Source organism: Miniopterus schreibersii (genome assembly GCF_964146895.1).
Source record: "Miniopterus schreibersii genome assembly, chromosome: 12".
Taxonomy (NCBI): Eukaryota; Metazoa; Chordata; class Mammalia; order Chiroptera; family Miniopteridae; genus Miniopterus; species Miniopterus schreibersii.
The window spans coordinates 37,955,215-37,981,582 of record NC_138112.1 but is presented as its reverse complement, the minus strand read 5'-3'; the positions used below and the strand labels follow the sequence as shown (position 1 = coordinate 37,981,582).

At 38.4% G+C, this 26,368-nt stretch overlaps 5 protein-coding genes across 5 annotated transcripts in view; all 5 read left to right on the top strand.

Annotated features, from left to right (window-relative positions):
- LOC308565024 (olfactory receptor 51B5-like) overlaps positions 1 to 26,368 on the top strand; it is a gene marked incomplete at both ends in the record, with an annotated part of 340,544 nt that overhangs the window by 165,321 nt on the left and 148,855 nt on the right. The gene's annotated exons all lie outside the window — the stretch shown is intronic.
- On the top strand, positions 4,402 to 5,338 carry LOC308564894 (olfactory receptor 51G2-like; the record flags this gene model as incomplete). The annotated part of the gene is given in 3 exon segments (XM_081153639.1): positions 4,402 to 4,831; positions 4,834 to 4,857; positions 4,860 to 5,338. Coding segments are annotated over 3 exon segments (933 nt in total).
- Positions 12,170 to 13,129, top strand: LOC308565126 (olfactory receptor 51G2-like; the record flags this gene model as incomplete). The annotated part of the gene is made up of 1 exon (XM_081153936.1): positions 12,170 to 13,129. One exon carries the CDS (start codon positions 12,170 to 12,172, stop codon positions 13,127 to 13,129), a length of 960 nt encoding a protein of 319 aa, XP_081010062.1.
- LOC308564893 (olfactory receptor 51V1-like) lies at positions 17,689 to 18,633 on the top strand (the record flags this gene model as incomplete). The annotated part of the gene is made up of 1 exon (XM_081153638.1): positions 17,689 to 18,633. The coding sequence occupies one exon, from the start codon at positions 17,689 to 17,691 to the stop codon at positions 18,631 to 18,633; it is 945 nt and encodes a 314-aa protein (XP_081009764.1).
- On the top strand, positions 23,092 to 25,988 carry LOC308564892 (olfactory receptor 52Z1P-like; the record flags this gene model as incomplete). The annotated part of the gene is made up of 2 exons (XM_081153637.1): positions 23,092 to 23,104; positions 25,030 to 25,988. The coding sequence occupies 2 exons, from the start codon at positions 23,092 to 23,094 to the stop codon at positions 25,986 to 25,988; spliced, it is 972 nt and encodes a 323-aa protein (XP_081009763.1).

Here is a 26,368-nt window from a genome sequence, read left to right as displayed (position 1 = left end):
ATTTCACATATACTAAGTGAAAATATTTCTAACTCATGTCCAGTAAGATCATGGCATACTTCTGAAAATGCACTAAATATCTTACTAGAAAAGAGTTAATGCAGCAGATCTGTTTTTTTCTTGGTTATTTCTGTAGACATGTTGATGGATGGCTCTTGAACAAACCCTGAAAAATAATCTTCCAGAATCTTCACATAGTTACTGAGCAATAATGTTGTTATCTGTGCCCAAAGCAGTAGCTTTACGTGAACCAAATGGGTAACATGTGTGAGACAAACAGAGAGTTTTTTCTGTGTACCTGTTGCCTGATCTGAGGTCTACACATATTTATGATGTGACAGATATAAGCTTATGTGACCAGCTCCATTTAAGAACTCTGGACTCCAAAACTCAAGCAGGCTTCCTTGCATGGATATCTCTCCTGTGTCTCTGAGGTTTGCAGCTAGAAAGACCCTTTCAGAGAAGAAATGTTTGGAAGCCTGTATGTGACCTCTCTTGCTTTTACCTATGTATATGTTTTCCTGCTAGTCTTTCACAGTGTCCTTTGCTACATCAAATCTCAGCCTTGAGTTATGTGAGTGCTTCAAGTGAGTCACTGAACTAGCAAATGGCTGTGTACCCTTGAGATTGGCTCCTCTACCTCATTCCTAACTTGGTTCCTGTCTCAATTTCCCAAGCAATTCTTGCCCAGCTCCATACCTATTGCATCCAGAAATAGTATCTTATATCACTCTCTCTTCAGCTTAAAAACAAAGTCCAGGCCCATTTTACATGCTCTTGGTGAACCCTTTTTAATCACCTCCTATGAATCAGCTCCTTCGTTTCTAAGGAGCTAAAAAGGTCTTAGTCTGGGAAGAGAAGAAAGGAAGACTGAAACAGAACAGGCTACATGTTCTATGCTTATATCATATATCATCTGCAGAGCTGCAAAGACCCACAAGGATTAGCAATAGGCAGCTCTGCCTGGCACATGCCCATTTGATACTTTGATTGAAAGCCTATGCCACAGGGCATATATGTGAGCCTCCAGGGAGATCCAGACCAGTGTTTTATAAACTTGCTCTCTTGGCACTATGCTCAAGTCAGGGAAGCTCACAAGGCCCCAGCTGCCTCACAATCCACAGAAATTGCGTCTCCGCCCTGGGGTCTGGTGAGTGATAGAAACACCTCAGGCTAGGTTAACTCAAATCACATTGCATGTGTACCTGGGGTGGAAATGAGAGAAGTCATGGGCTATCCTAGATATGGTTTCAAGCTCTGTATGAGGATCTCTGAGGCAAAACATTTGTTAAAGGTACACAGCATTTCTAATCCTCTTATATGATATTTTCTATAGTTTGGGGAAACAATCCCTGGACCCTCTTCCTCACTTAACAATCACTCAATTCTTGCCCTTAGAGTTTGAGGTTAACTGCAAGTCAAACTACATGTACGTATGACACACATTAGATGATGTTTCTTAGAAAGTTGTGCATGTATTTATTTATTTATTTATTTATTTATTTATTTATTTATATTTATTTATTTATTTTTTAAATATATCTTTATTGATTTCAGAGGGAGGAAAGGAGAGGGAGAGAGAGAGACAGAAACATCAATGATGAGAGAGTCATTGATCAGCTGCAGCCCACAACCTGGGCATGTGCCCTGACCAGGAATCGAACCCTGATAGCCTGGATCCTAGGTCGACACTCAACCGCTGAGCCACGCCTGGCCGGGCTTGTGCATGTTTTTAAAAAAGACTTCTGAAACATGGAGCTTCACACTTTTTTAGGGATGTTGCAGAGTCATTTTAGTAGGATTTGAACAAGATGACCTTGGAAAATATGAAAATTTTTGTCTATGGTTTTTTTCTGGCAAAGCTCAAATAAAGACACTGCTCTCTTTGTGTCTGGAAACATCATGTCAAAATTTCACGTAGGAGGGGTGATTCCCACATCTGCTCACACTCTGTGGTGCACAGCATGAGGGAAAATAGGTAGGGAAATACAGGCTTCTAACCTCTGCCTGATTCTAGCTGCTCAGCCCTTATACACTTAGCACCAAGACTGGGCCTCCTAGGAATACCTCTTTCTCTTCTCATCATTTATCACCACAGCTACCTCAAGGGAAATGCTGTTCTTTGGATAACCATATATTATCAGAGTTTGGCTTTATATATGCTGTTACCTCTCTGAAAAGTCAGCAGTGTGGCTGACTCATAATTGTCATTGAATTATGAGGAAAGTATTAGTTCATTCCCTTTGCAAGATGCAGTGCTCATTACTGCTTTACCTCCCTTGTTTTCCTGTCTCACAATTTCCCATATTCCTAGTGTCCCTGTTTTCCTACCCAGCCTCATATTCTGAGAAGATCTATTTTCCTTGGGAAGATGGCAGCTTGTATTTCTGATGTGACGGGGTCTCTATACAACTCAAGACCTATCCCTGGACAGACTCAGGTACCTATGTCTAAGCTTAAGAGTCTGAGAGTAGCACCTTCTCTCCTCTGACATTCTTAGAAGATGGAGTCAAAAAAAGACTTCCAAGCAGCCCCCCAGATGATTCCCATTTGTAAATGGAGCACCAGCTTGTCACATATCACCTAAGGCATGTCTTCAGAATAAAAACCGATTCTCTTTCCTATGCTTGTCATGCTTCAGGAATGGATTTGCTATTTTATTCAAATTAGTTTGTTAAATATTTGCCCAAAAATATTAATTCTAATGTTTTATTTTTATTAATAATGATAAGCTTTCTACATTTATAAGAATTTCAGTCTATTACATTCTGGGGGCTAATGCTTCCCTTTACTTTTGAAAACACACTGTGATAAACAGCCTATAAGTAAAGCTTGTCAGAGGCAGGTTGATGGATATAAAAATCTATTCATTACCTCCTTCTTCCTCTGTAACCAAAATTCAGAGAAAGTTTTCATCAGAGCATAGATGACTCCTAATACTCACCCACCCTCACTTCTCCACAGGTATACCCACTCAAAAACCCAGTTCTCCTCTTTCTATTACAAATCTTTTCTCAAAAATGATAGGTCTGCCTCTGCTTTTTGCTTTTATTATAAATGGGGTTTTAACTTATTATTATTATTCCTCTATTACTTGCTCTATAATTACCACCAATATTTGTTTACTGTTCAATTGTCATGCTTGTTTTAATTCTGACACGATTGCTCACACTTCACAGAATTTCTTCTCTGCATTTTCCTTAGACTAACAGTTAACGTGTGGAATGGAGATTGTAGGTATTCTTCATGACACTATAGAGCAGAATTATAATTAGTTTGTAAAAGAGAATTAGATTATAATAAAGACTGTTCTACTGGTGACAACTGCCACAGAAATGACTGTCCAAGGAGATGTTGAGGTCTTCACTGTTAAGAGAATTTTCCTAAGATGCTGAGGGAGAAAAATCATCATTTATTTGGACTTGAGATATGTAACCAAAGCTTCCTTTGAACTGTAAGCGCTCAGACTCCACACTCTATACCCTTCTTTCATCATTGGTCTTGAATGCTCTTCAAGGTGCCCAGGATTATTCTTGAAAAAGGTGAGTCACAGAAAGCAGGGTGTGGACTCACAGTTGGGACCTTATATCTGTCCCATGGACAATGCCCCTGTGAACTAGTTTATGGATGTGTCTGTGTTGAGCAGTGGGTTGCAAAGCTCCAAAGGCAGAAGCTCTATACTGATTCATTACCTTACTTATGTTGAGCATGTAACAGGAGCTCAGCAAATGTGTGATGCCATAAAAATAGATACTGTGTTTCCAGCTACAAATATTATCTAGTCTTCAACGTTTTCCTCTCACATAGATGTACCAGCCATGAAAACATTTTTAGAGAGCACCCTGTAACAAAGATTTAGAAAGGATTCATGTCCAGTAAACAACACATCAAGCCTAAACCCCTCCTCTTGTCACAGATATTGTTATTTATCTTCTGAATCCCTTTCGAACAAAACATATATCTGGTAATATCAGGAGTTCAGAGTCAGTATTAACATTCTTATACTTTATTTTCTAACTCCCAAAAAGCTGTTAATACAATTACCCTTATCTAGGTTTCTTTAGAACTTTACATTCTGGTATTAAAACTAATGTAGTTTAAGCACACAAACTCTGTGTTCTCAACAAAGTTTCACTTTGTATTTTTCAAACCTTGAAACATCTTCACATGAGGAAGGAATTTTCTCTATCTGAATGACCCAAATATGCTTCTGAAAATGAAGGCAAACCACCAGAAGAGAGACAGCACTCTCCCCTATTGCAAACACCCAAAGGAGTGGGACTGTGAGACCAGAAGAAGAAGGGCTGTGGGCGCCAAGGGGGATGAAATGATAGGAAAATGATGTGACAGAATTATTTTTGCTTTCTCAATAATTTTTCCAGGCAAGTCCTTCCCAGAATTATGGCAATTCGTAGCAACAATAATGCCAGCAGCTTCTTCTTCATACTGATGGATCTCCCAGGGCTGGAGACTGCTCCCTTCTGGGCAGCTATTCCTATATGCCTTATCTACGGCCTCTCTTTTGCGGGCAACATCGTCATATTGTACATCGTCAAGTCTGTGCCCAGCCTTCACACACCCATGTACCTCTTTCTTTCCATGCTTTCCATGGCTGACTTGGGCCTCTCAGCTTCTACGCTTCCTTCAATGGCAGCCGTCTTTCTCCTGGGCCAGAGGCAGGTGGGAGCCGCTACCTGTTTTACACAACTCTTCTTCATTCACACGTTCTCAGTCATTGAGTCAGCTGTGCTGTTGGCCATGGCTTTTGACCGCTGTGTGGCCATCCGAGAGCCCCTACGCTATGCCACCGTCCTCACAGCGCAGCGCACCGGGGCGTTGGGCTGGCCATTGCGAGCCGCGGGCGGCCCTGCACCTGCCCCTGCCTGTGCTCCTCGCGAGGCTGCAGTTCCAGCCGATCAGTGCTTTGTCCCATTCTTACTGTGTTCACCCTGACGTGCTAAGGCTGTCCCTTTCCAGCACTCGTGTGAACAGTGGCTTTGGGCTCTTTGTCATGCTTTCCACGTTGGGGACAGACGCTGTACTCATTCTCCTCTCCTACGTGCTGATCTTGAGGACAGTACTGAGCATCGCTTCCCATGCTGAGCGGCTCAAAGCCTTCCACACCTGCATTTCCCACATCTGTGCTGTGCTACTCTTTTATACCCCACTAGTCAGCCTGTCGGTGATCCATCGCTTCGGGAAAAAGAAACTTCCAGCTCAGGTATACGTGCTTCTCTCCTATCTGCACTTTCTTGTACCTCCGATGCTCAACCCAATTGTCTACAGTGTAAAAACCAAAGAGATCCGGGTACGCATTCTGAAGATGCTCCACTCCTAAAAGCTCTCAGCCCCAGCAACAAAATATTGGTGCGATAGTCAGCCTGCTGATTAAAGACATCGCAGAGAGGAAGCAGAGTGTAGCTTTCATCTGATCAATTAATTATCCAAAAAAAACCAGACTGAATACATTATGATGCTTCCCCAGCCATCAGAGTAGTCCCTGTACAAAAGGGAAAACCATGTTTCTTATTCTGCAAATGGCAGCCTGAGAAACCTTGAGCTATTATAGGGGAAACTAGCAGCTTCAGGAGAGAGTATCATTTGCATGTAAAAGTAAACAGATTAGAAGAGTAGGAGTCAATGACATCTAAGGTATCTTTCAATTAAAAACCTAGAATCCCACAAAATTAAGCTCAAAAGGGTCTTAATTGATTGTACTTTCTGAAAGTTTGGCAAGTATGTGAAATCAAAATACATTTTTCTTTTGATTTGCATTTTAACTGTATCTAGCCCTTTGAATGAAGGTAAAGTCCTGCTCCTCACTTCTAATAGATAAACAAGATACTCTGTGCCCTCAAAAACTATAAGATGCTGTAGTTCTTGAACAGTAGATGCCATATACAAGTTAATTTTCCCTCCATACTTTAGACAATATTTGAAAAAGTCCATTTTTATGAGAATTGACTAGGCTTCCAGAAAAAAGTCAAAGCTAGAGAAATTGATTTGCTCACTTTGTCCTGGTCTATTTTTGGACTAAAGCTTCCATTAACTTCTCTGATCTAAATGGCTGTAGTAAAATCATAACCAGTAATAGGTTAAACAATCATTTCACTTAAGTGCTAATATAATCAGATTATATTATAAAGTTATTTACAATGTTGTGAGGGGAAGGCAAAAGGAAGAATATTACCAATATTTGATTTCTCCCCTACATAGTCACTCATTTAGATGATATTTATTCATCTCTGCTGGGCCACCTCCTATTTAAAGTATACAGAAAACAAAATAAAATATTGCTTCCTTGGTGTGAAAAGTTTAAATAATTAGGAGAAATAGGCTTTAACATATAATTCTCCAGTAAGTCACAGGTGCTTCAATGGCTGACAGTGCAGCTTAGAGGGAGGACACTAGGACGTGTGAGTCCACTTAATCAGTGAGATTTCAGGAAACACATCTTTGAAGTGATGAGTTTTAAGTGGAGACTAGAAAGATGAAATATTCAAGCACTGTCTGTTTTTCAATGTCTGATGTATTTTACATATCCTGCCCAGAGTTAGAGTTGTTTATTTGTTGGAATATGTTCTATACCCATTACTTCTTTATGACATTTTACATTGAAGTGGAAAGCTTTGGGAGCCTCCCCAGTCCCTTGCATTCATACTCAAGGGTTTAACAAATAAGTGTGCCCACAACAAACAGGGTTTTGTTCTGTTTTGCTTTGTTTTCCATTTATATTGTGAAATAAAATAATTTTATAAAACATTATTTTTGTAGGACATGGGCCACCTACCTTGTTTTCAGTGCTGTGGCTAAATTTGTGATTTCTATTTAACTACAGACATATGTCCTTGAAGTCAGAAGTCCTTCATTTTACTGAAATTTTATTATTTCTGTTGCAACAATAAAAAGGGTTTTCGTTGCATTTGTATGAACATAATAATAATAACAATAAAATATATTAAATGTTTAATGTTTGATTTGTTTAGGAAAGGTGTATTTGCATATATTATATTAAATACAATATATTATGAAATAATAATAAAAAAACAATAATAACTATTTGACTATTGACAAGCTATTATAAGGTTTTTAATGGAATACCCTATTTAATTCACAACAGTGATGTGCATTAGTTTTTTTCACTGGGCCCATTTCACTGATGAGGAAACTGAGGCAATGAGAGGTTAAATAACATGTCCAAATATTCAGAGCTATTAGTGACAGAGTTGAGATTCACACACACAGTTTCACCTCAGCCATATGCTGTTAATATCCCAATGGTAGTACTATTCTATTTTATAGGTACAAAAAATGAGGCTCAAAGAGCTGGTGCAACTTATATAATTACCAGTGCAGACCACCTTCAACTGAGGTCTTTCTGATGTTGAAGCTTGTATCTCAAACAGCCAATTACTTTTTAACCACAATATAAGGGTGCTCAGTAACCGAGACAGACTTCAGAAGGGTTAAAGGATTTCCAGTCACTACGGAGTCTCTTTACAGCCCATGGCAAAACTCGTTTGGCAGCGACATGGTTAAAGGCACTTGCTGCCCCAAATCCCATGGTGCCTGTTTTGTTCATCAAGGGATGATGTCCAGGAATTGGCTGATTTGCTGTAAAATGTCTCTTCACTGTGAACTTCCCTCCACTGGAGGAGGGTGAGAAATATTCTCAGCTCTTGTCTCCTTGTGGGTGAGTTCATAACATGGGGTTTGGAGAGGAAAGGGGTAAAGCCATTTGTCCCTTATTAGTGCTCATTTGTAAATAGTGATAACATGTTTTTAAGTACAGTATATTAAAGATTTAGAGGAAGGAAAGGGGCTCTTCATCTTCAGAGCTATTGGATGAGTTTCCTGAAGAATTCCTCAAATGTGCTGTCATAACAGATAAAGCCAATTAAATGGACTATTAGGAGACGGGCTGATAACTCACCACAAAAGTCCACCTTGCCTTAAATACAGAGTGATAGAGGTGCACCTGAGGCTCTAAGCAGATGGATTCTATGCCCCTCAAAGGTAGACAAGCTGAGATGAGGAAAAGTTTGAGGAGAAGAATGATATGGGGAATTGCTCATTTGTGAATACGGTTTAAAAAGACAGTCTGTTTCTTCTTGCAAGATGGATGGTAGCAGAATGATGAAGTAAATTGATAAACCAGGGTAATTAAGATTAGTTGCAATTCTTTCTAAATCTTCGAAGAATCACTTTGAGAACACGCCTTGCATTTGATCATGGTAAGCAACTTTAAGACAAATATTAACAATTATCATTTACATTCTAAGTACTTTACAGAATACTAGGAACTCTGCAAGTCCTTCATTCACTATCTTATTTTATCATCAATTAAACCTATAAAATTGGTATACTATTAAAATTAGTACAATTTTCCCATTTTCATTTTTTAGTGCAAGGGTAAACAAATCAGCATGGTTTGTGTGAGTGTATGGATATCATGTGAGAGGAGAATCCTTTGTGAACATAAAACCATTCTCGTGTTATTTCATATTACTCTCATGGCACAGTATTGGCTCTTAATGCTGTTGATCTGAATCCTAATGCTGTTGCTGAAGAAAGTAGACACTGGTGTTAGGAAGTCCAGCATGGTGTCCCATTTTGTTTGCTCTATGATGCCACAAGTTTCCATCTGATGGAAATTGTGCTGACAAACCCAAATAAATAGTTTCTATAAGGAAGAAGCTCATAGTTCATTCTTGACACTTTGGAAAAATATCTCTTGCTTAAGCCCGAATTCCATCTAAGTATTTTTAATTTAAGTGTTTTTGTGCTGAAGCCAGGACCACAAACAGATGCCTTGCTTTCTCAATAGCCTATATTCTTCTGCTTCTTAACACTAATTCCATTCACTCAACAAATGTTTCATAAAAATTAAAACAAGAAAAACCATCCCATAATCTCACACACACACATACACACACACACTCACAAAACTTCCTCTTCTAGGCAGTCAGCTTAGTGCAATATGTACAAAAACAATATTCTCCACATATATGAGCATTTCAATGCCTTTTTATAGGTCCATTTTCTCAAATGATAAGTAAGTGAAATAAAGTCAGGAATTCTGACTCTGCTTACACTATGGGTATTCATTGTGCTTGTATCTATGAATTAGAAATTGATGGGTAAAGTGAGGGACCTTTCAGTTTGTTAAAGAAATGTTAACTTTTTTCTCTATTTAAAATACATACAATGGCAGTGTAGGGTAAACATAGGATGGAGAATTCGTAAAGAACGTTCTGACTCTTCATTTTAATGCTAGGTTCTTCTAAGTCAATGGTTTTGAACATTTCCTCACCTTATTTCACATTTGCTCCATCTGTCAGTAACTGAATAGAAATTCATAAATCTATATGTAGAAGGGATAAGACAGCTTGTCCAACTTCCTACACCAGCAGAATTAAGCTAACATACAGATTACCTGATTAACAATTTTTTACTTTTCACACTAAATTATAAGGAAAAACATAGTATCCTTATATATTATAATTACCATATGCTTGTTGTTCTTTAATGATCTGTGGTAAGATCATTTGAGAAATCTCAATGAAAGAATCTATGCTTGTGACCCAGCATTGTTGGGGCCCCATCTCAGAGGTTAGCTCTGAGGAGCAAGTGTTCTTTTTTGTCTAAGGGTGTTCCTTTTTTCTTAATTTATTATCTTTGCTTTAGTGGGCCTTCAACAGCATCGGTCACTTCTGTTTATAAAACAGTACTATGCTTACCTATGTACTGCAGAACTTTATTTGCATTAGAATCACCTGGAGGCTTTGTTAAACTACCAGACACTGGGCTTCAATTCAAGAATCCTGACTCAGTAGGTTTGGGGTGGGATGTAATGCTTTGCATTTATTACAAGTTCTCCTGTGCTGCTGATGCCATTGCTGATGTCCAGGGTTCATTTTCAGAGCCATTAGGTATTTATTTCTATCATGATTCCAGCTATAACAGATACCTGCCTCCTAGTTAACTTGTGTGCTGACAACTTGAGGTTTTTTCTGATGCATCTCTATACATTCCCTACCACTCTCTCACTCATTCGCCCATGCACCCACATTTCCAACTGCCTTGCTCCTTCTTGCTGCTTTGCTTTTTCTCCAATTACCCCCTCCTCAGAGAGCTACTACCTGAACTCTCAATCTGAAATAACACCCCCTTCTCTTTCTATGTTGTATTTTTTAAAAATATATCTTTATTGATTTCAGAGAGAGGGGAAAGGAGAGGGAGAGAGAGAGACAGAAACATCAATGATGAGAGGGTCGTCATTGATCGGCTGCCTCAACCCTGGTATGTGCCCTGACCAGGAATCAAACCATGATCCCCTGGATCTTAGGTCAATGCTCAACTGCGGAGCCATGCCCAGCTGGGCTGCATTTTATTATTTTTTACATATTTGAAATAATACTGACTCATGCCTCCCTTATTTGGGGGACCTTATTGTTAATTTTAATAGTTCTATTTCTGAAATCTAGTACAGTGCTTAGGGCAATTTAATTCTAGAGGCATTCAAGTGTAGTATAAGAGGAAAATCAGAAGTGGGCATCATATAGGAAATTTTTTAAATTAAAAATTCATGGGTGTTTATAGTTTACTTTGATTTAAGGCTAAGTCTTGTGTCTTGAGTCTGTTGGTTAGTAGCTGACATTTGTCTTAAGTTACAAACAACAATGCCCAGAGTAAAAATCACTCAGTCAGACAGAATTATTCCCAGTCTTAGACCTTTCTTTTATAATCCATGTGACTTTAGCAAAGTTATATACTTGAGTTTTTAACAATTAATTTTATTAATCTGGAAAAACTGATCTGCTGACCTCTGAGGGTTGAGATGTTTTAAAATGACATAAGTGAAAATGTTTTTTAAAGTGCTTTAAATGAAATACAAAGGTAATGAATTACACTTGCACATTTTTACCTACAGAAAAACAAAAATGACAGAATTCATATTATATGGGCCTCCTCTGCACAGAGAGGAGAATACGGGATTGCATTCTGCAAGACCTATGACAAGAAAGGTGACAAAATAAAGAGGAGATCAAAGTTACATAAAAGCAAAACCTCCAAATATATGATTAAATAAGATTCTTCAGAAATAAATTGTCATTATTCTTTAATGTTTTGTATTTCTGGAAATTTCTAGAAATCTTCTTCCTCTGTTTTTGAGTTAGGAAGGAAAGTTTAAAGCTTTCAAACTGAGTTCTCTTTACTGTGTTCTTTTTTAAAAAAAAAAAAAAAAAAAGGAACTCAAAATGGATTAAATATAAGGAGGTAGCTGAGATGAAAAGTGACTAAAGTTCAAGGGAGAGGCCACGGGGAAGACAGAAGATCTATCCCCAGATTATGGTATTTCTCCAGAAACTACTTTACAGGTGGATCTAAGTCCTGATTCCTTGGTAAATATATGTCTCTTTTTTTTAGTTTCTATATTCTCATCAGAATAATACTGAATAATAGATAAGCTTTAAGTCACCTGTTCAATATTCTGTAAGTTAAGAATCATTCTATTTAATGTTCCACATGGACAGGTCTATTAGAGAATGGACTGTATTTATATGTGTCTAAAATTTTTGCCATACCTTCCTATTTTCAGTTACATGTGTGATAAGAATTTGTATGTTCACACAGGCAGTTGACATAAAAAGAGGAATTGTTTTGTGTTGTTCTAATTATGAAATTTGCCTCTGTGAGCCATTCTAATATTCAGCATATTGGAGAAGCGCCTGTGGAAAGGCAGCATGAAGGAGAACCTTGCAGGAAGTAAGGAACCTTGATTCTAGCTCCAGATCAGACACACCAACTATATTGGAACCTGGAGTTCATTTCCCAAAATGTATAATGTAGACTGGGAAGCAAGTCTACCTTTGTCCCTTTCAAGAGCTATGTTTCAAACTCGCATTTGGGGGTAACTTGTGTTGAGTGACTCTTGAGACAGGCTTACATGTATGCAACATTTCTTCTAATAATTCAAACACATCTTTTTTAAAGGGCTCCTTATGTACAAACTAGAGGAAATACTTGGGCAGATTATAAGACCATGGCCATCAGAGTAACATTTGGGGAAGTCTTTGCAATATCTTGGTTTATGGAACGGATTCTAACCCAGCAGCTTTGATTCTAGGCCCTGTGAATGCTTGGAGTTCTGCCCCTCCAGGTCATCATGTTAGACTCCAACAACACTGGCATCTTCTTCTTCCTAACAGGCCTCCCAGGCCTTGAAGCTGTGCACATCTGGCTCTCTATCCCTCTCTGTGCCATGTATGTGGCATCTCTGGCAGGGAACAGCCTGATCCTGTGGGTGGTAAGATCAGAGCCCTCCCTGCACCAACCCATGTACTACTTTCTGTCAATGTTGGCAGTAACTGACCTCGGCCTGTCTTCCTCCACACTGCCCACCATGTTCACCATCTACATGCTGGGCCTCAGGGAGGTTGCAGTGGATGTGTGCCTGGCCCAGCTCTTCTTCATCCACACCTTTTCCATCATGGAGTCCTCTGTGCTGCTGACCATGGCTTTTGACCGTGTTGTGGCCATCAGCAACCCCCTGCGCTATGGCACCATCCTCACCAGTCCCCGAATTGCCAGCCTGGGCCTGGCCATCATGGTGCGCAGCATTGGCCTCCACATCCCGGCCCCCATCATGCTAAAGAAGCTGCCTTACTGCCACAATCGCCTGCTTTCCCACTCCTACTGCCTGCACCCTGATGTCATGAAGCTGGCCTGTGCTGACACCCACATCAACAGTGCCTATGGTCTCTTTGTAGTGCTCTCCACGCTGGGTGTGGACGCAGTGCTCATTGTCCTGTCTTATGGGCTGATCCTCCACACAGTGCTGTCCATTGCCTCCAAGGCTGAGCGCCTCAAAGCCCTGAACACTTGTGTCTCGCACATCTGTGCTGTGCTGCTCTTCTACACACCTATGATTGGCTTGTCCATGATTCACAGATTTGGGAGAGGGGCTTCCCCATGCAACCGTGTACTGCTCTCCTATCTTCACTTTCTCACACCTCCAGTGCTCAATCCGGTGGTTTACACCATTAAGACCAAGCAGATCCGACTGAGGATGCTGCGCCTCTTCAGGTCAGGTGGTGCTGGCATTAGAGACATTCAGGACCATTAAGTCTTTTCTAGAGAGAAGGCAGAAGAAACTTTAGTCATAGTTGTTTAATGAGCCACTGAGCTAAAGTGAGTCCCATAGTCAGAAGAACATCAGATAGAGACAATACCATCTTCCACATGAAGTTCTCATTTATGGGGAGAAATAACCACATTCTCATTTACTAATGTTTCATTGCACAAAGTTTTGTTCAATACCTACCATGTTAAATACACTTTTATAGGCCCTGGAGATAGAAATATAGCTAAGAATAGCCTCTGTTTTAGAAGAAAGTCTCATATCATTTAAGGCTCAAGAAGAAAACTGCTATTCTAAATGGAAAAGGGATCTAAAGAATAACTAGGAACTTTAAAAATGTATAAAGATGCACATAATGCTTTCCCTGAGAGTATAGGAGAAAGAATTATTGGCAAATGTGGTGATGGGCACTTCTGGAATTAAGTGATATTAGAAGTATTTTTGAAAAATCCCCACTAAATATAATCCCCAGGAGGAATGGTATTCTTTATCTCTTGTTACCCATTGCATTCCCTTTTTTGAATGTAGCACTTTCCATATATTAGTATGTAGTTTGTATTTGCTAAATAAAAGAATGAATGAATGAGTGGGTTACTATTTTTTTTTAAATATACCTTTATTGATTTCAGAAAGAGGAAGGGAGAGGGAGATAGATAGAAACATCAATGATGAGAGAGTCATTGATCAGCTACCTCCTGCACGCCCCCAACTGGGGACTGGGGATCAAGCCCGCAACCCAGCATGCGCTCTGACCCAGAATCAAACCGCAACCTCCGGGATCCTAGGTCAATGCTTAACCGCTCAGCCATGTCCATCTGGGTAGTGGGTTACCTTTTTGAGAAAAACTTCCTTTGAGGTTAAATGTTCATGTAATTCTAGATATGTGAGAATCAAGCTTATGGGACCTTCTTAATTTCACTCTTAGAGTATTCCACCCCATTTTTCTGTCTTCTCTGATTTCAATGTATCTTTGTGACTCTATTTTCCTTTTTCACACTGCATCTTCCACAGTTTCCCAGGACCTGTAAGCAAACCCCTTATCTATAGTAAGGTGAATAATTATTAAACAGCTGTGATTCTATTCCCATTGCATGCCTTTCCTTTATCAATGAGATACTTGGCATATTTGCATTCCCTGTTAAATGTCATCTCCAGGAAACATAAATCATTTTGCTGTGTTACCCACAGCATCACCTGAGTATAGTAGTATAGTTTGCACAAAAATGGTTCTAAGTGAGTATTTGCTAAATGAGTGAAAAAATAATAATTCAGATATAATTTGCAGAAAAAAATTGTAGCAAATTTAAAATGTTCATAAAGAGAGGTGATGTGAGATATAAAAATATGAAGATATCTTCAAAATGCTTCTTGATTGTCATGCAGAACACGCAAAGATTTTGCTCTTCTTCCTTTTTACATAAAAGAAAAATGATGGGGAAGGGGAATATTGTCAATAATATTGTGATAAGTGTGCATGGTGACAGATCATATTCGAAGGTACTATAATGTTGATTCACTATGTACACCTGAAACTTATATAACCAATATAAGGTTATATACTAACTATACTTAAATAAAATTTTTTGAAAGACATAGTAGGACAATTATTCTGCTGTTTGAGTCTCTAATCATTGGCCAGAGTCACCAAGTAAGAAAAACTCATGAGAATGAATATATATATATATATATATATATATATATGTTAATTTACCATTAGGTGGAAGCCAAACTTCTAACAATTTATCCATCCTGCATGCAAATCAGTCCTCAACAAGCAAGTGAAATAATTATTTTGAGAATGAAATATGTATTTTTTTCATCATTAAGAATAATAGTAATTTTTTCAAAATTCAAAAAACTTGCTCTTTGGTTTCTGTACTTACAACCAATTACAAGCAGTAGCTTAGAATATTACATGGAAAGATGTGAGCTAAAACTAGTTGCCTAATAGCTATGATGACTTCCAAGAACACAATGATAATTATTAAAAATTAAAAATAAAAGCAGAACTGTCCAATAGTCAGGTAGCCCCATACTCTTTGATAGCCTCTGGGATATCATTAAGCACTAACGTTCCCCAAGTGTTTAAATGAAGTATAAACTTATTTTTATAACATATTACAGAAGATATTCACACTAAATATTTAATATAATAAAAATATTTAGTGCTTCAAAGTAGCAACCATTTTATTCATTAATATTTCACTCTAAGCAACATGTCTTGAAAACTATCATAACATGATAAGAAGGGACATTTTCACCTGCACTGTATGAATCCTGGATAACCATTCATTTATTCTCTCAACAACTATTTGACAGTTACTATGCTCAGTTCTGGAGACATAAAGATAAGCAAAATGTGCATCCAAAAAAGATATACCCAACCTCCTGAACATTGTGGCACATACATCAAACAGACTTTAAAAAGTCAAGCTTTAAAATCAAATACAATAAAGTGGGGTTTTTATAGATGTGCTGAAGGTTTAACTTTTATCCAACTGCAAACGAGATATATGACAAATGAGAACTTGCCGAACAGGGGGGAGGAAAAAGACTTGCTGATAAAGAAAAGAATAATGAGTAGGGCTTGGTCCAATGACAGCTTTAGGAATTGAAGAAACTCACTAGCATTTAAAATGGCTAGAGCTGGGAGTGAAAGGATATAAATAGAATGAAGAGAGATGGACACAGGATAGGTGATAGAATTGTTGAGTTTGTAAGGCAGAGTAAAATGATTAGACATTGTCATAGAACGAAAGTTAAACTTTTGAAGTGTTTAATAAAGTAAAATTGAGTGGGAAATTGATATTAAATAATAAACATAATTTTGATTGTTGGGTTCTAGTTACCATGGTTTAGCATTAAGACCTGTAGAGCATTATGTTAAGAGAAATAAGCCAGTCAGAGAAAGACAAGTATCATATGATTTCACTCATATGTGAAATCTAATGAACAAAATGAACTAACAAGCAAAATAGTAACAAACTTATAAATAGAGAGCAGTCTGACATGGAAGGGGTAGGGCTGGGGGGGGGGGATTGAGTAAAATAAATAAACAAGTGAATTAATAAATAATCACCTGGAGAGTTATAAATGAAAGTCCCTGGGCTTCATCCAGAAGATTCTAATTCAGCCAGTTGGGGACAGGGCCTGGGGAACCTATTTTTAGGAGCTCCCATATGTGCAGGCAGGGTTGGGAGCCCTTGTGTGAAGGATCTGGTGAGGAAGCACTTACGAGTCCCTCTGGACATGTGAAAAAGCATGTGTGTTCCAGGAATTTTCACTACATCTGGGTATCATAACCATGGTAGCCTCAGTGATGATCCAGACATGGCCCAGAATCATGTTTTAAACAAAATTTTTGTTTCTTTTGGTCACAAGAAAACACATAAGAAATACCTACTTTAACTGGTGAAAAAAGTACTAACTTACTTTCAAAATATTGTTTGAATTTTTTTAGATTATAAAGATAATACGTGTTGGTTGCATAATGCTCATAGTGCAGAACTTTGCAAAGTAAGACATACAAGTCCTCTCCCTCCCCTTCTCAACTCAGCCCTCTAAACAAAACTACAGTTAGTAACAGGAGTGCAGAAAACCTCGTAGGCATTTATATAGGGAATTTATAATTTATTTTAAAAGACCCATACTAATTCTATAATTGAACATTTCAGTCCATTTACTAGGAAATAATATACTTAAGGCCCTTTATTTTGTTCTGGGGAGTAAAAAAAAAAAAATTACAATGTTTTTCTATGGAAATAAAGATCCCTGACAAGAATAGACCTTTAGGGAACATAAAGACGATCAGAAACTGTTCATTGCTTCTAGGTTGCTATTGTATACAGCGCTTATAAATAAGTGAGTGACTAAATAAATGAATAAGCAGCCCCCAAAATTGTCTTGCCATTGAGACAAATTTTGTTGATATAACTTAGTTTGATGATGGAGATATATATGTTGTAGTTGTAGATATTGTAGATACAGAGGGTTGAAGATAGATTGTGACTCTTATGATCTTATTTTTCTGCTGTTAGGACCTCATTTCTGCTCTATTAGGAAAAGTTTTCTATCCTCATAGTACAAAAATATTCCTGGGAGAATCTTTCACTTGCATCACCCACCACGAGGGAACAGGGGTCTCCCAGGAGCCTGGATTCACCCGACTCACAATCCCCTTCACTCCTCCTCATAAACCTGAGCCTTTGACTCCCTGAACCATAGGACTGGTGAGGAAGAGAGCATTCCAAGGCTTACTCAGGGGCAGCAGAGCAGTAGCCCTAAGCTATCACTGTCCCCTGCTGTGGGTGGTGACAGTGGCTCACATAGACTACCAGTGAGTGAAGCTAACAATCTGATTTGCCTAAAGTGGTCAGATCATTGACTCGCAGCCTTGAGCCACCCCAGAATTCTACAGTTAGCTTTACCTGTGCCACCCTCTGAGTGGCTGCGCTGTATTTCACTATTCTCAACGACAGCAGGCACTTTAAACAGAACTGTGAATAAATATCTTTCTTATATTGAAAAATTACCTTCCAATACTCATGTCCGCCTCCTCTGCTTCTGCTATCAATTCCTCCATGTTCATTCTTACGGGGTTCCCTGGCCTAGACCAGTACTATCCCTGGTTTTCAATCCCCTTCTCCTCCACCTACGCTACGATTTTCCTGGGCAACTGCCTGGTGCTGCAGGTGATCCGGACAGAGCCGAGCCTGCACCAGCCCATGTTCTACTTCCTGGCCTTGCTGGCCCTCACGGACCTGTGCATGGGGCTGTCCACAGTGCACACGGTGCTGGGGATCCTGTGGGGGCTCAGCCAGGAGGTCGGCCTGGATGCCTGCATTGCCCAGTCCTATTTCATCCATGGTCTCTCCTGCACAGAGTCTGGGGTTCTTCTTGCCATGGCTTTTGATCGCTTTACTGCAATCTGCAATCCTCTGAGATACTCATCCATCCTGACTAGCAGGCGAGTCATTCAGTTCATGGTGGCCATTGTGCTGAGAAGTGCTGTGTCCATTTTTCCTGTCATCGTTCGCCTGAAGTTCTTCCATTACTGCCGCCCCCACATCCTCTCCCACTCCTTCTGCCTGCACCAGGACCTCCTCCGGCTGGCCTGCTCTGACATCCGCTTCAACAGCCTCTACGCCCTGGCTCTGGTGATCTGCACCTTGCTGCTGGATGCCGTGCTCATTCTCGTCTCCTACGCTTTCATCCTGTGGACAGTGCTGGCGATCGCGTCTCGGGAAGAGAGGCTCAAGTCCTTGCAGACCTGTGTCTCCCACATCTGCGCTGTCCTGGTTTTCTACATCCCCATCATCGGCCTCACCATGGTGCACCGCTTCGGGAAGCACCTCTCGCCCTTGGTTCATGTTCTCATGGGCAGCATTTATATTCTCCTTCCCCCCCTGATGAACCCCATCATCTACAGTGTAAGGACCCAGCAGATCCGAAGCAGGATGAAGAAGTGGTTTTCTCTGAAAATGGAGTGAAACCTTTGAATTACATTCCTAAAGTGTTTTAAAGTAAAACAAATAATGCTAGTTCCATGTGTTCTATAACTTACAATTTGTATAATATTTTCTAAAAATTTTTGTTCTTTTATGAGGGCTCGAGTGTTAGAGAACTTAAGTGCCTTGCTAATGGGAGGGAGGTGATAACACTAAGTTTTGCTAATACACATTCCAGGAAAGATTTCTGCAGGTTTGCTGGAGGATGGTCATAGCAATTACGGAGGTGATAATAAGTGTCTTTGTATTTTATTGGCATATTCTTGCAGCATGGTTGCCATATAAAAATTGTGTCACCCTTACTTCACCAATCTTTTTACTTAAATCCAGACACATTTCTATTTAAGATGTTGAAAGCATTTCTTTTGTTTAGACTTTCTAAAAATGATGCTCATATCTAAATATAGGCATAGTAAAATTGGACTTTCCTCCTTCTTAGAGGGTAAGGGAAAGGAGGAGCCAATCAAGTTTAGATTTTTTGAATAGAAACTACGGAGATTGTATTGTCATGTAATGATATAAGGAATGTGTGGGTGAATTAGATTTGTTTTAGACATATTATTTTCTAATTTATTTATTTGATGCACTGAAGAAGAGATTCTAGACTGGGGTTTGATATATATATATCAGAGCTCTGATGAAGACAGTGTCTTGGATAATGAATTTGGAAGTGATGCTCATAAACATGGTATTTGAGATCATGGGAGTGGATGATTTGACCAAGTTAGGGAAATAGTACGAGTATTCTAAAATACTTGAACATTACAATAGGGTACAATTGAATAACCAAAAATAATCTGGGAAGGAAGCAATAACAAAATGTTAGGAGAGCGTGATGTCAATTAATCCAAATGAAAAGGTGTTTTACAGAGGGGAATGAGTATGTGAAAACTGCACAAGAGTGACTTAAATTAGGTGCTGAAAAGTATCCTTTAGATTTAGAAAAACAATGGAAAACTAATCATGACCAGCGATTGCAATGTGATGGGAATGGATTCAATGTTTTAAAAATTCATGAAGGAAATTTGAGTGACTCGGAACTCTGTGCTGCCACCCTGATCACCCTGCTCAAAGTTTTCTCATTCAATGCCTGTGAGATAGACTTTGATGCCTGCCTCATCCAGATGTTCTCCATCCACATTTTTTTCTCAATGGTGTCAAGCATCCTCTTCACGGTGGCTTTTGACTGCCACATGGCCATCTCCAACCCACTCAGGCACACTACTTTTTTGACAGATTCCACCATTGCCAAGATAGGAGTGGAGATTTTGCTATGGGGTGTGGCTGTCCTCTCCCTAGGACTCTTTCTAATTAAGTGAATGAGGTTCTAGAAGGCCAACACTTTATCCCACTCATACTGCCCGCGCACCCAGATATTATCTAGCTCTCCTATTGGAACCATCACATCACAAGCATCTATGGCCCCATCACCATTCTCATCACCTTTGAGAATGAGCTCTTGGAGTGAGCTCTGTACTCATTTTCCTCTCTTATTTGAAGATTCTGACACTGTGCTAGGCATTGCCTCCTGGGAAGAATAGTTCAAGGCACTTAACACTTGTGTTTCCACATCGGGGCTATGCTGCTGGTCTATGTCTCTATGCTGGGGATAGCTATTATGCATCATTTTAGGAAATATGTTCCACCCATGGTGCACATGATCATGGGCTATATATACCTATGGATCCCTCCTGTTCTCAAGCCTGTTGTATACTGCATTAAAATCCAGGAGATAGGAATCTATACTTTGGGTAATCTACTGAAATTATAGCAGAGAAAACTTTAGGGTTGTTTATATATTTCTGGAATAATTTTTATGAAATTAAGGAAACATATATCTCTGAGAAATATTCCTATGTTTATAATCTTCATGCACTTGTTTGTCTCTCTCACTATTCTGGGAGTTTTTGAAGATAACAACAATATCTTATGACCTTTTATTTCCCACAAGTAACTAACCTAAAATAAGTAATAAATAATTGTACAAATAAAGAGTGCATTCTCAATAATCTATGTAGTCAGAAAGCCCCAAAATTCAGGGAAATCAGTGATTTACTAAGATACCTGTAATGCAAAACATAAGCATTCCATGATTTTTCACTACCTAACCTTGAAATTACATTTAATTTTCTCAGCTTTCACCTATGAGAGTTTTATCTTGCTTAGCATTACTTTACAAATATATTATCCTATTTTACCATGTATATGACTTAACTTCTTTGAATATGTTAAGTACACATGTAAAGCTTAGATAACTAAGCAGAAAATTACAGAATAGACTGAAATCAGACATTAATTTGTATATTGATATGCCATGTAGAACTCTTTGTCTCAGTTTTAGTTGCTGATTAGCAGTTTGCTGATTTATGAAATTACATAACTAAACTTGAAGTAGTCTATTAACTCTTAGTAGCTATCAGAAAGAGTGCTAATAACAATATTTGATAGAGAAAAGATACATTTTATTTGGACAGGACCCACTTTAAATAGTTTTTGCCTCCAAGGAGTCATTAAAACAACATAAAAATAGAAAGTACTTCATGAGTCAGTACATCAACCTCTCAAAGGTTATATAGGGCCTTATGTATTTCTTGCTCCCACATTTTCCTGATTGATTGCAGCTTTTTTATACCTAGTGTAGGAAAAATAACCAAAAATCCACCAAAAATTTTCACATTATGTTTACGCATGGTTTTCTAGACATGCATGAGAAATTCATAATATTTCTAAAAGGTGGTATGGTAATGTAAGTGCTTATAAATTTCATCTATTACCTCACCTGTGCCTCTCACCAACCTATTGCCAGCCTACCTTACCTTCAGTCTAGGTTCTCTGGCAACAGATAGATATTTTCTGTAATTGTTATTTTTACTTTCTCATTTATATTTCTCATCTTTTATATCATTCTAGAACTCTTTATTTTTGGAACTCAATGCCCTTATCTTACCTGGTAAAATAATATTTTGTCTCACTGCAGAGTATCTATTGGTTAAGACAAGGAACATGTCCATTCTTTTCAGTGATATATTCATAATAATGGAATCAAGCATGTGACCTACAAAATATATATTGGAAAAATAAAGAAGTAAATGAATCTCAAAAATTATTTGAGACAAAAACCACAAATTGGACAAAAAAGAACCAAGCCATAACTTATGCCAGGAAAAATCAGATAAATCATATAAAGAAAACCAATTGAACAGATGCTTTTGTTTTGGAGCAACATGGATATTTAGAATTAGACATCATCTTTTGAGATCAGCTAAAAGATGAGACTAAGACCTGTATTTTGACATGTAGGAAAATTCTAAAATATCATATTATTGGACCCTATCTTTAATGTTCATGGTGGAAAAGGAAGCACAGTTTTACATTATTCAGGGTTTTCTGACTTATAACATTTAATTACCCAACACTGGTGATGAGGGAGATCATGGGTGTCAACAGAAGAATTTTATGATGAATACAAATTGGTAAATTAAATAGGTGATTTACTAGATCACTTTGAACTAAGAGGATCCATGATTTCAGAGTTCAAGAGTACATAAGGGGCCCAGCTGGGGGTGGCTCAGCAGTTGAGCATTGACTTAGGATCTGGGAGATAGAGGTTCGATTCCTGGTTAGAACACATGTCTGGTTTGCGGGCTCGATCCCCAGTCTGGGGTGTGCGGGAGGCAGCTGATCAATGACTCTCATCATTGATGTTTATCTCTCTCTCTCCCTCTCCCTTTCTCTCTCTGAAATCAATAAAGATATATTTTCTTTTTAAAAGTACATGAAGTTACAAATATAATTAATTTTGAAATTAGAATTATATGTGAAGACAGCTGACATTGATTTACGTCTCCAAATACTGAATAGCACTATAATTTTTTATCTGCACTAAAAGAATCTTCTTATTTTAATGGTGTTCTGTAACCTTTGCAATAAACCAGCCTCACTTCTCTGGCTATTCAACATTTAATAAGTCAGGTTTTGTCTTCTTCTCAGGTAAGTATATATCTGTAAACTTCTTTTAATTAATAATAGGTTTGTATTTTTCCTTAGTCTTATGTATAATCTCCACCAAAAATCAGAACTTATAATTTATATACTCCTCTCCTAAACAAGGTGGTATATGCATACACATGAATTGTTATTATAAAAAGGAAGTCTAGTCAGCTAATCCAAATACTGACAGTAGGTCTCAGGAGCTAAAGCAATCACTCAGCATGCAAAATACCCAAAAGACGTCTCAGCCCAGAGGCTATGCTTTGAGCTGTTTTTATAAATATCGGCATACAATACAAATGACTATATATATGCATCTTTTTCTTCTCTGAATTCTTAGAAGCTAGACATGACTATCTAGCTCATGACAACTAAGACTTAAGACCTAAGAATATCACTAAGAAGAAACTCAAGATCTGCTTTTTATGTTCCCAAAGATTTACAAAAATCATGCATCTAAAAGGTAAATTAGAATAGTTTAGTGGTTAAAACTGTGGGTCCTGCAATTAGGATTCCTGGGTTTTAAAACAGGATTTATGTACTTATTAGTGATGTGATCTTGGGAAAGTCTTTTAATGCCTGAGTTCCCTTTTGTGTAAAATTGGGACACTTAACAATAGCTACTTTATAGAGTAGTGGTGACCATTAGATTGGATAATCCATATAAAGTGGTTAGAATACTTTTTAGGAAAATGTTAATACTTGGAAACATTGATAAATATTTGCAATTATTATTTTTGCCATTACTGCTATATTGCCCATTCCTGTGCTGATGCGTGCTATGTTCTCTATTTAAATATGCTGATATTTTCTGTGTGGTGGTTACACAGCAAAGACAGGCACTGCAAATGAAACAAAGCCTCAGTCTCACAAGGCTAAATAAGGAGGCTATACCTCCATATTGTCAACAAAATAATCATTCAAAAAAATCTCTCTTGGAGTATCATTAAAAACCACCTCATCTCTTCTATGTGTTTGCTTTTTGATGAGAATTTTTTGTCTTTTCCCCCCACATCTGAATTGAGAGGAAAAGGGAGACTGAGAAGAGAAAGGAGACAGTGTGAAGGAGGAAAGAATAAAATATGCGTGGGTAATGAGATAACGGGTCCTACTTCCTCCATAAGGACTGCAATATTTGAAAATGATTTCAGTTAACCCAAGGGATGATAGTTAGAGATCTTGAAATGCAGTGTAATTTTTCATTTGATAGTGTGACAACCTCACATGAAAATTAGAGCCTCGCAGATTCTAGACTTCAGGGGCTCTTTTGCAATGAGGAGCATATATTATCCATAACTTTGAAACTTTCTAAGATTCACAGTCAAACTTCTTCATTAACATACAGGGTGCCTTTGCCATGTACTGCATTTGATTACAAGCTTGACTAATTAACTTAATGTTTTACAGCTCTGATGATACATAATTTTATATTTCAGGCATTTTTTTTTTAAGAAAAGGAATTCATTTTATAATTTTTGATATATTAAAAGTAAGAACTGCTATATTTTTAAAAAATTGCTAAAAGTTGATCTCATTCCTTTGTTGGTGAATATGAAAATTATAGTCACTCTATTCTGTGAAAAGGTCTTTCAGTAATAGATATTGAATGATTATGAACCTTGACATTCTTCAGTGACTTTCTTATTCTGATAATGAACATTCCATACTCCGAATTTTTGTCTTCTTTGACTCCAATTCATGATCTTTGAGAGTTAATACTTATTAGGTGTGATTAGTATTACAACTTATGCATTAAAAGTTTAAATTTTACATTAATTCAACCATTATCTTTAAGAGTTCAAATAAGAGACAGGTGAATGAAACTTTTTCCTTTATTGTAGAAACATTAGGCCAAGTGAATATATTTTACACCCTTAAGATGGGAAACACGAATTGGAGTCTTCATGCTGGCTCCAGTTATATATATATTAGTCTACCACCCGGTCCACCATTAAATTTGTCCATCCCAGAATGAAATATTAATTCTCTCTAGTGTTATATCTAGTTTTATAAAAAGAGAAAAAGTTATGTTTGCAATTTAAGAATTTATTATGGAGTTAGAAAGGCAGAAACTATATACATAGTTCCGTTAAAAGTTTAAAATTCATTTACATAAGTTATGTGGATATAGCAATTAGCTTTACAAAAATAAAAGATTCAATTCTTAATTTTTCTGATTAACATTTTTTTTCAGGGAGAACAAGATGCCTCATAAAAGAGAGGTAGTTTGCCCACAATCGTTTAGTTATTTAGTCATTGTTCTCAAGCCATTTTATTCTCCTTCTACTCCATCACGCCAAAATTAATGGCTAGGACTTGAGTAGGATGAGGGAATACTCATTTCCTCCTGTTATTTACATTCTTTTCTCTCTGTTTTTCATATAACAGACTTTGGCTACCTCTCTGGAACAACATCCAACTATACATCCACCCCCTTCGTTGCCTTTCTACTCACTGGAGTCCCCGGATTAGAAGACTTCCAAATCTGGATCTCTATCCCTTTCAGCTTCATGTACCTTTTGGCGGTGGCAGGCAATGGCCTGGTTATGGTAGTGGTGGCCTGGGACAGGAGCCTCCATGAACCCATGTATTTCTTCCTGGCCATGCTGGCACTCAATGATGTCCTTCTTTGTACTGTCACAGTGCCCAAAATGCTTCTCATCTTCTGGCAGGGCCCTTCCCCATCAACCTTTCCTGAGTGTCTCACACAGATGTTTTTCGTTCATGCTCTGTTCCTCTCTGAATCTGCTGTTCTGCTGGCCATGGCTTTTGACCGCTATGTGGCCATCTGTGCGCCACTCCATTACACAACCCTACTTACAGGCTCTCTCATTAGCAAGGTGGCCTTGGCTCTGGTGTTTCGAAGTGTGGCTGTAGTGACCCCCGGTGTCCTCCTCATTCTTCGTCTGCACTTCTGCGGGAGCAATGTCATCCGCCACACCTACTGTGAGAACATGGGTATTGCCAAGTTGGCCTGCAATAGCATTGCCTTTAATAGCATTTACGGGCTCACTGCGGCTCTCCTCACTACAGGGCTGGACTTTGTTCTCATATCCCTGTCCTACTGGGTAATCCTGAGGACAGTCTTTAGACTACCTTCTAGGGGAGCCCGCACAAAGGCCTTTGGAACCTGTGGAGCTCATATCTGTGTCATTTTGATATTCTATACTCTGGCCTTCTTTTCCTTCTTTACCCATCGCTTTGGAAGCCATGTGCCCAGGTACACCCTTATTCTCTTGGCAAACCTCTATTTACTGGTGCCACCTACCATGAACCCCATTGTTTATGGGGTAAAGACAAAACAAATAAGAATGAAACTACTAAGGCTCTGTAACCATTCAAAATGACCCGAGGGCTACAAAGCAACAGGAACAGAGGAGTCCAGGATGGACTGAATGTTGTCTGAATTAATCTGGGCAAATCATTCTCCAGAACACCTAACCTCTGGATAGAGCTGGAAATATTCATATGTCCAAGTGCTATCTTCCTAATGCTAGGAAACAGGAAACTAAAAGAGCTGCTCAGCTTCCATCGAGGACTATTTCAGCATATTAAGGTAATAAACAGTGGAATGTCACTGTAACAGTGTAGGGGATTTATATATCTTTTTTATAACACACAATGCCTCTTCTGTCTCAATTTGCTATAGACAGGACAAAATGTAAGTGCTGTATGTTCAGGGATTAGTTCTGATTCCAAACTTATCATTACATCCAGAGGACCTATA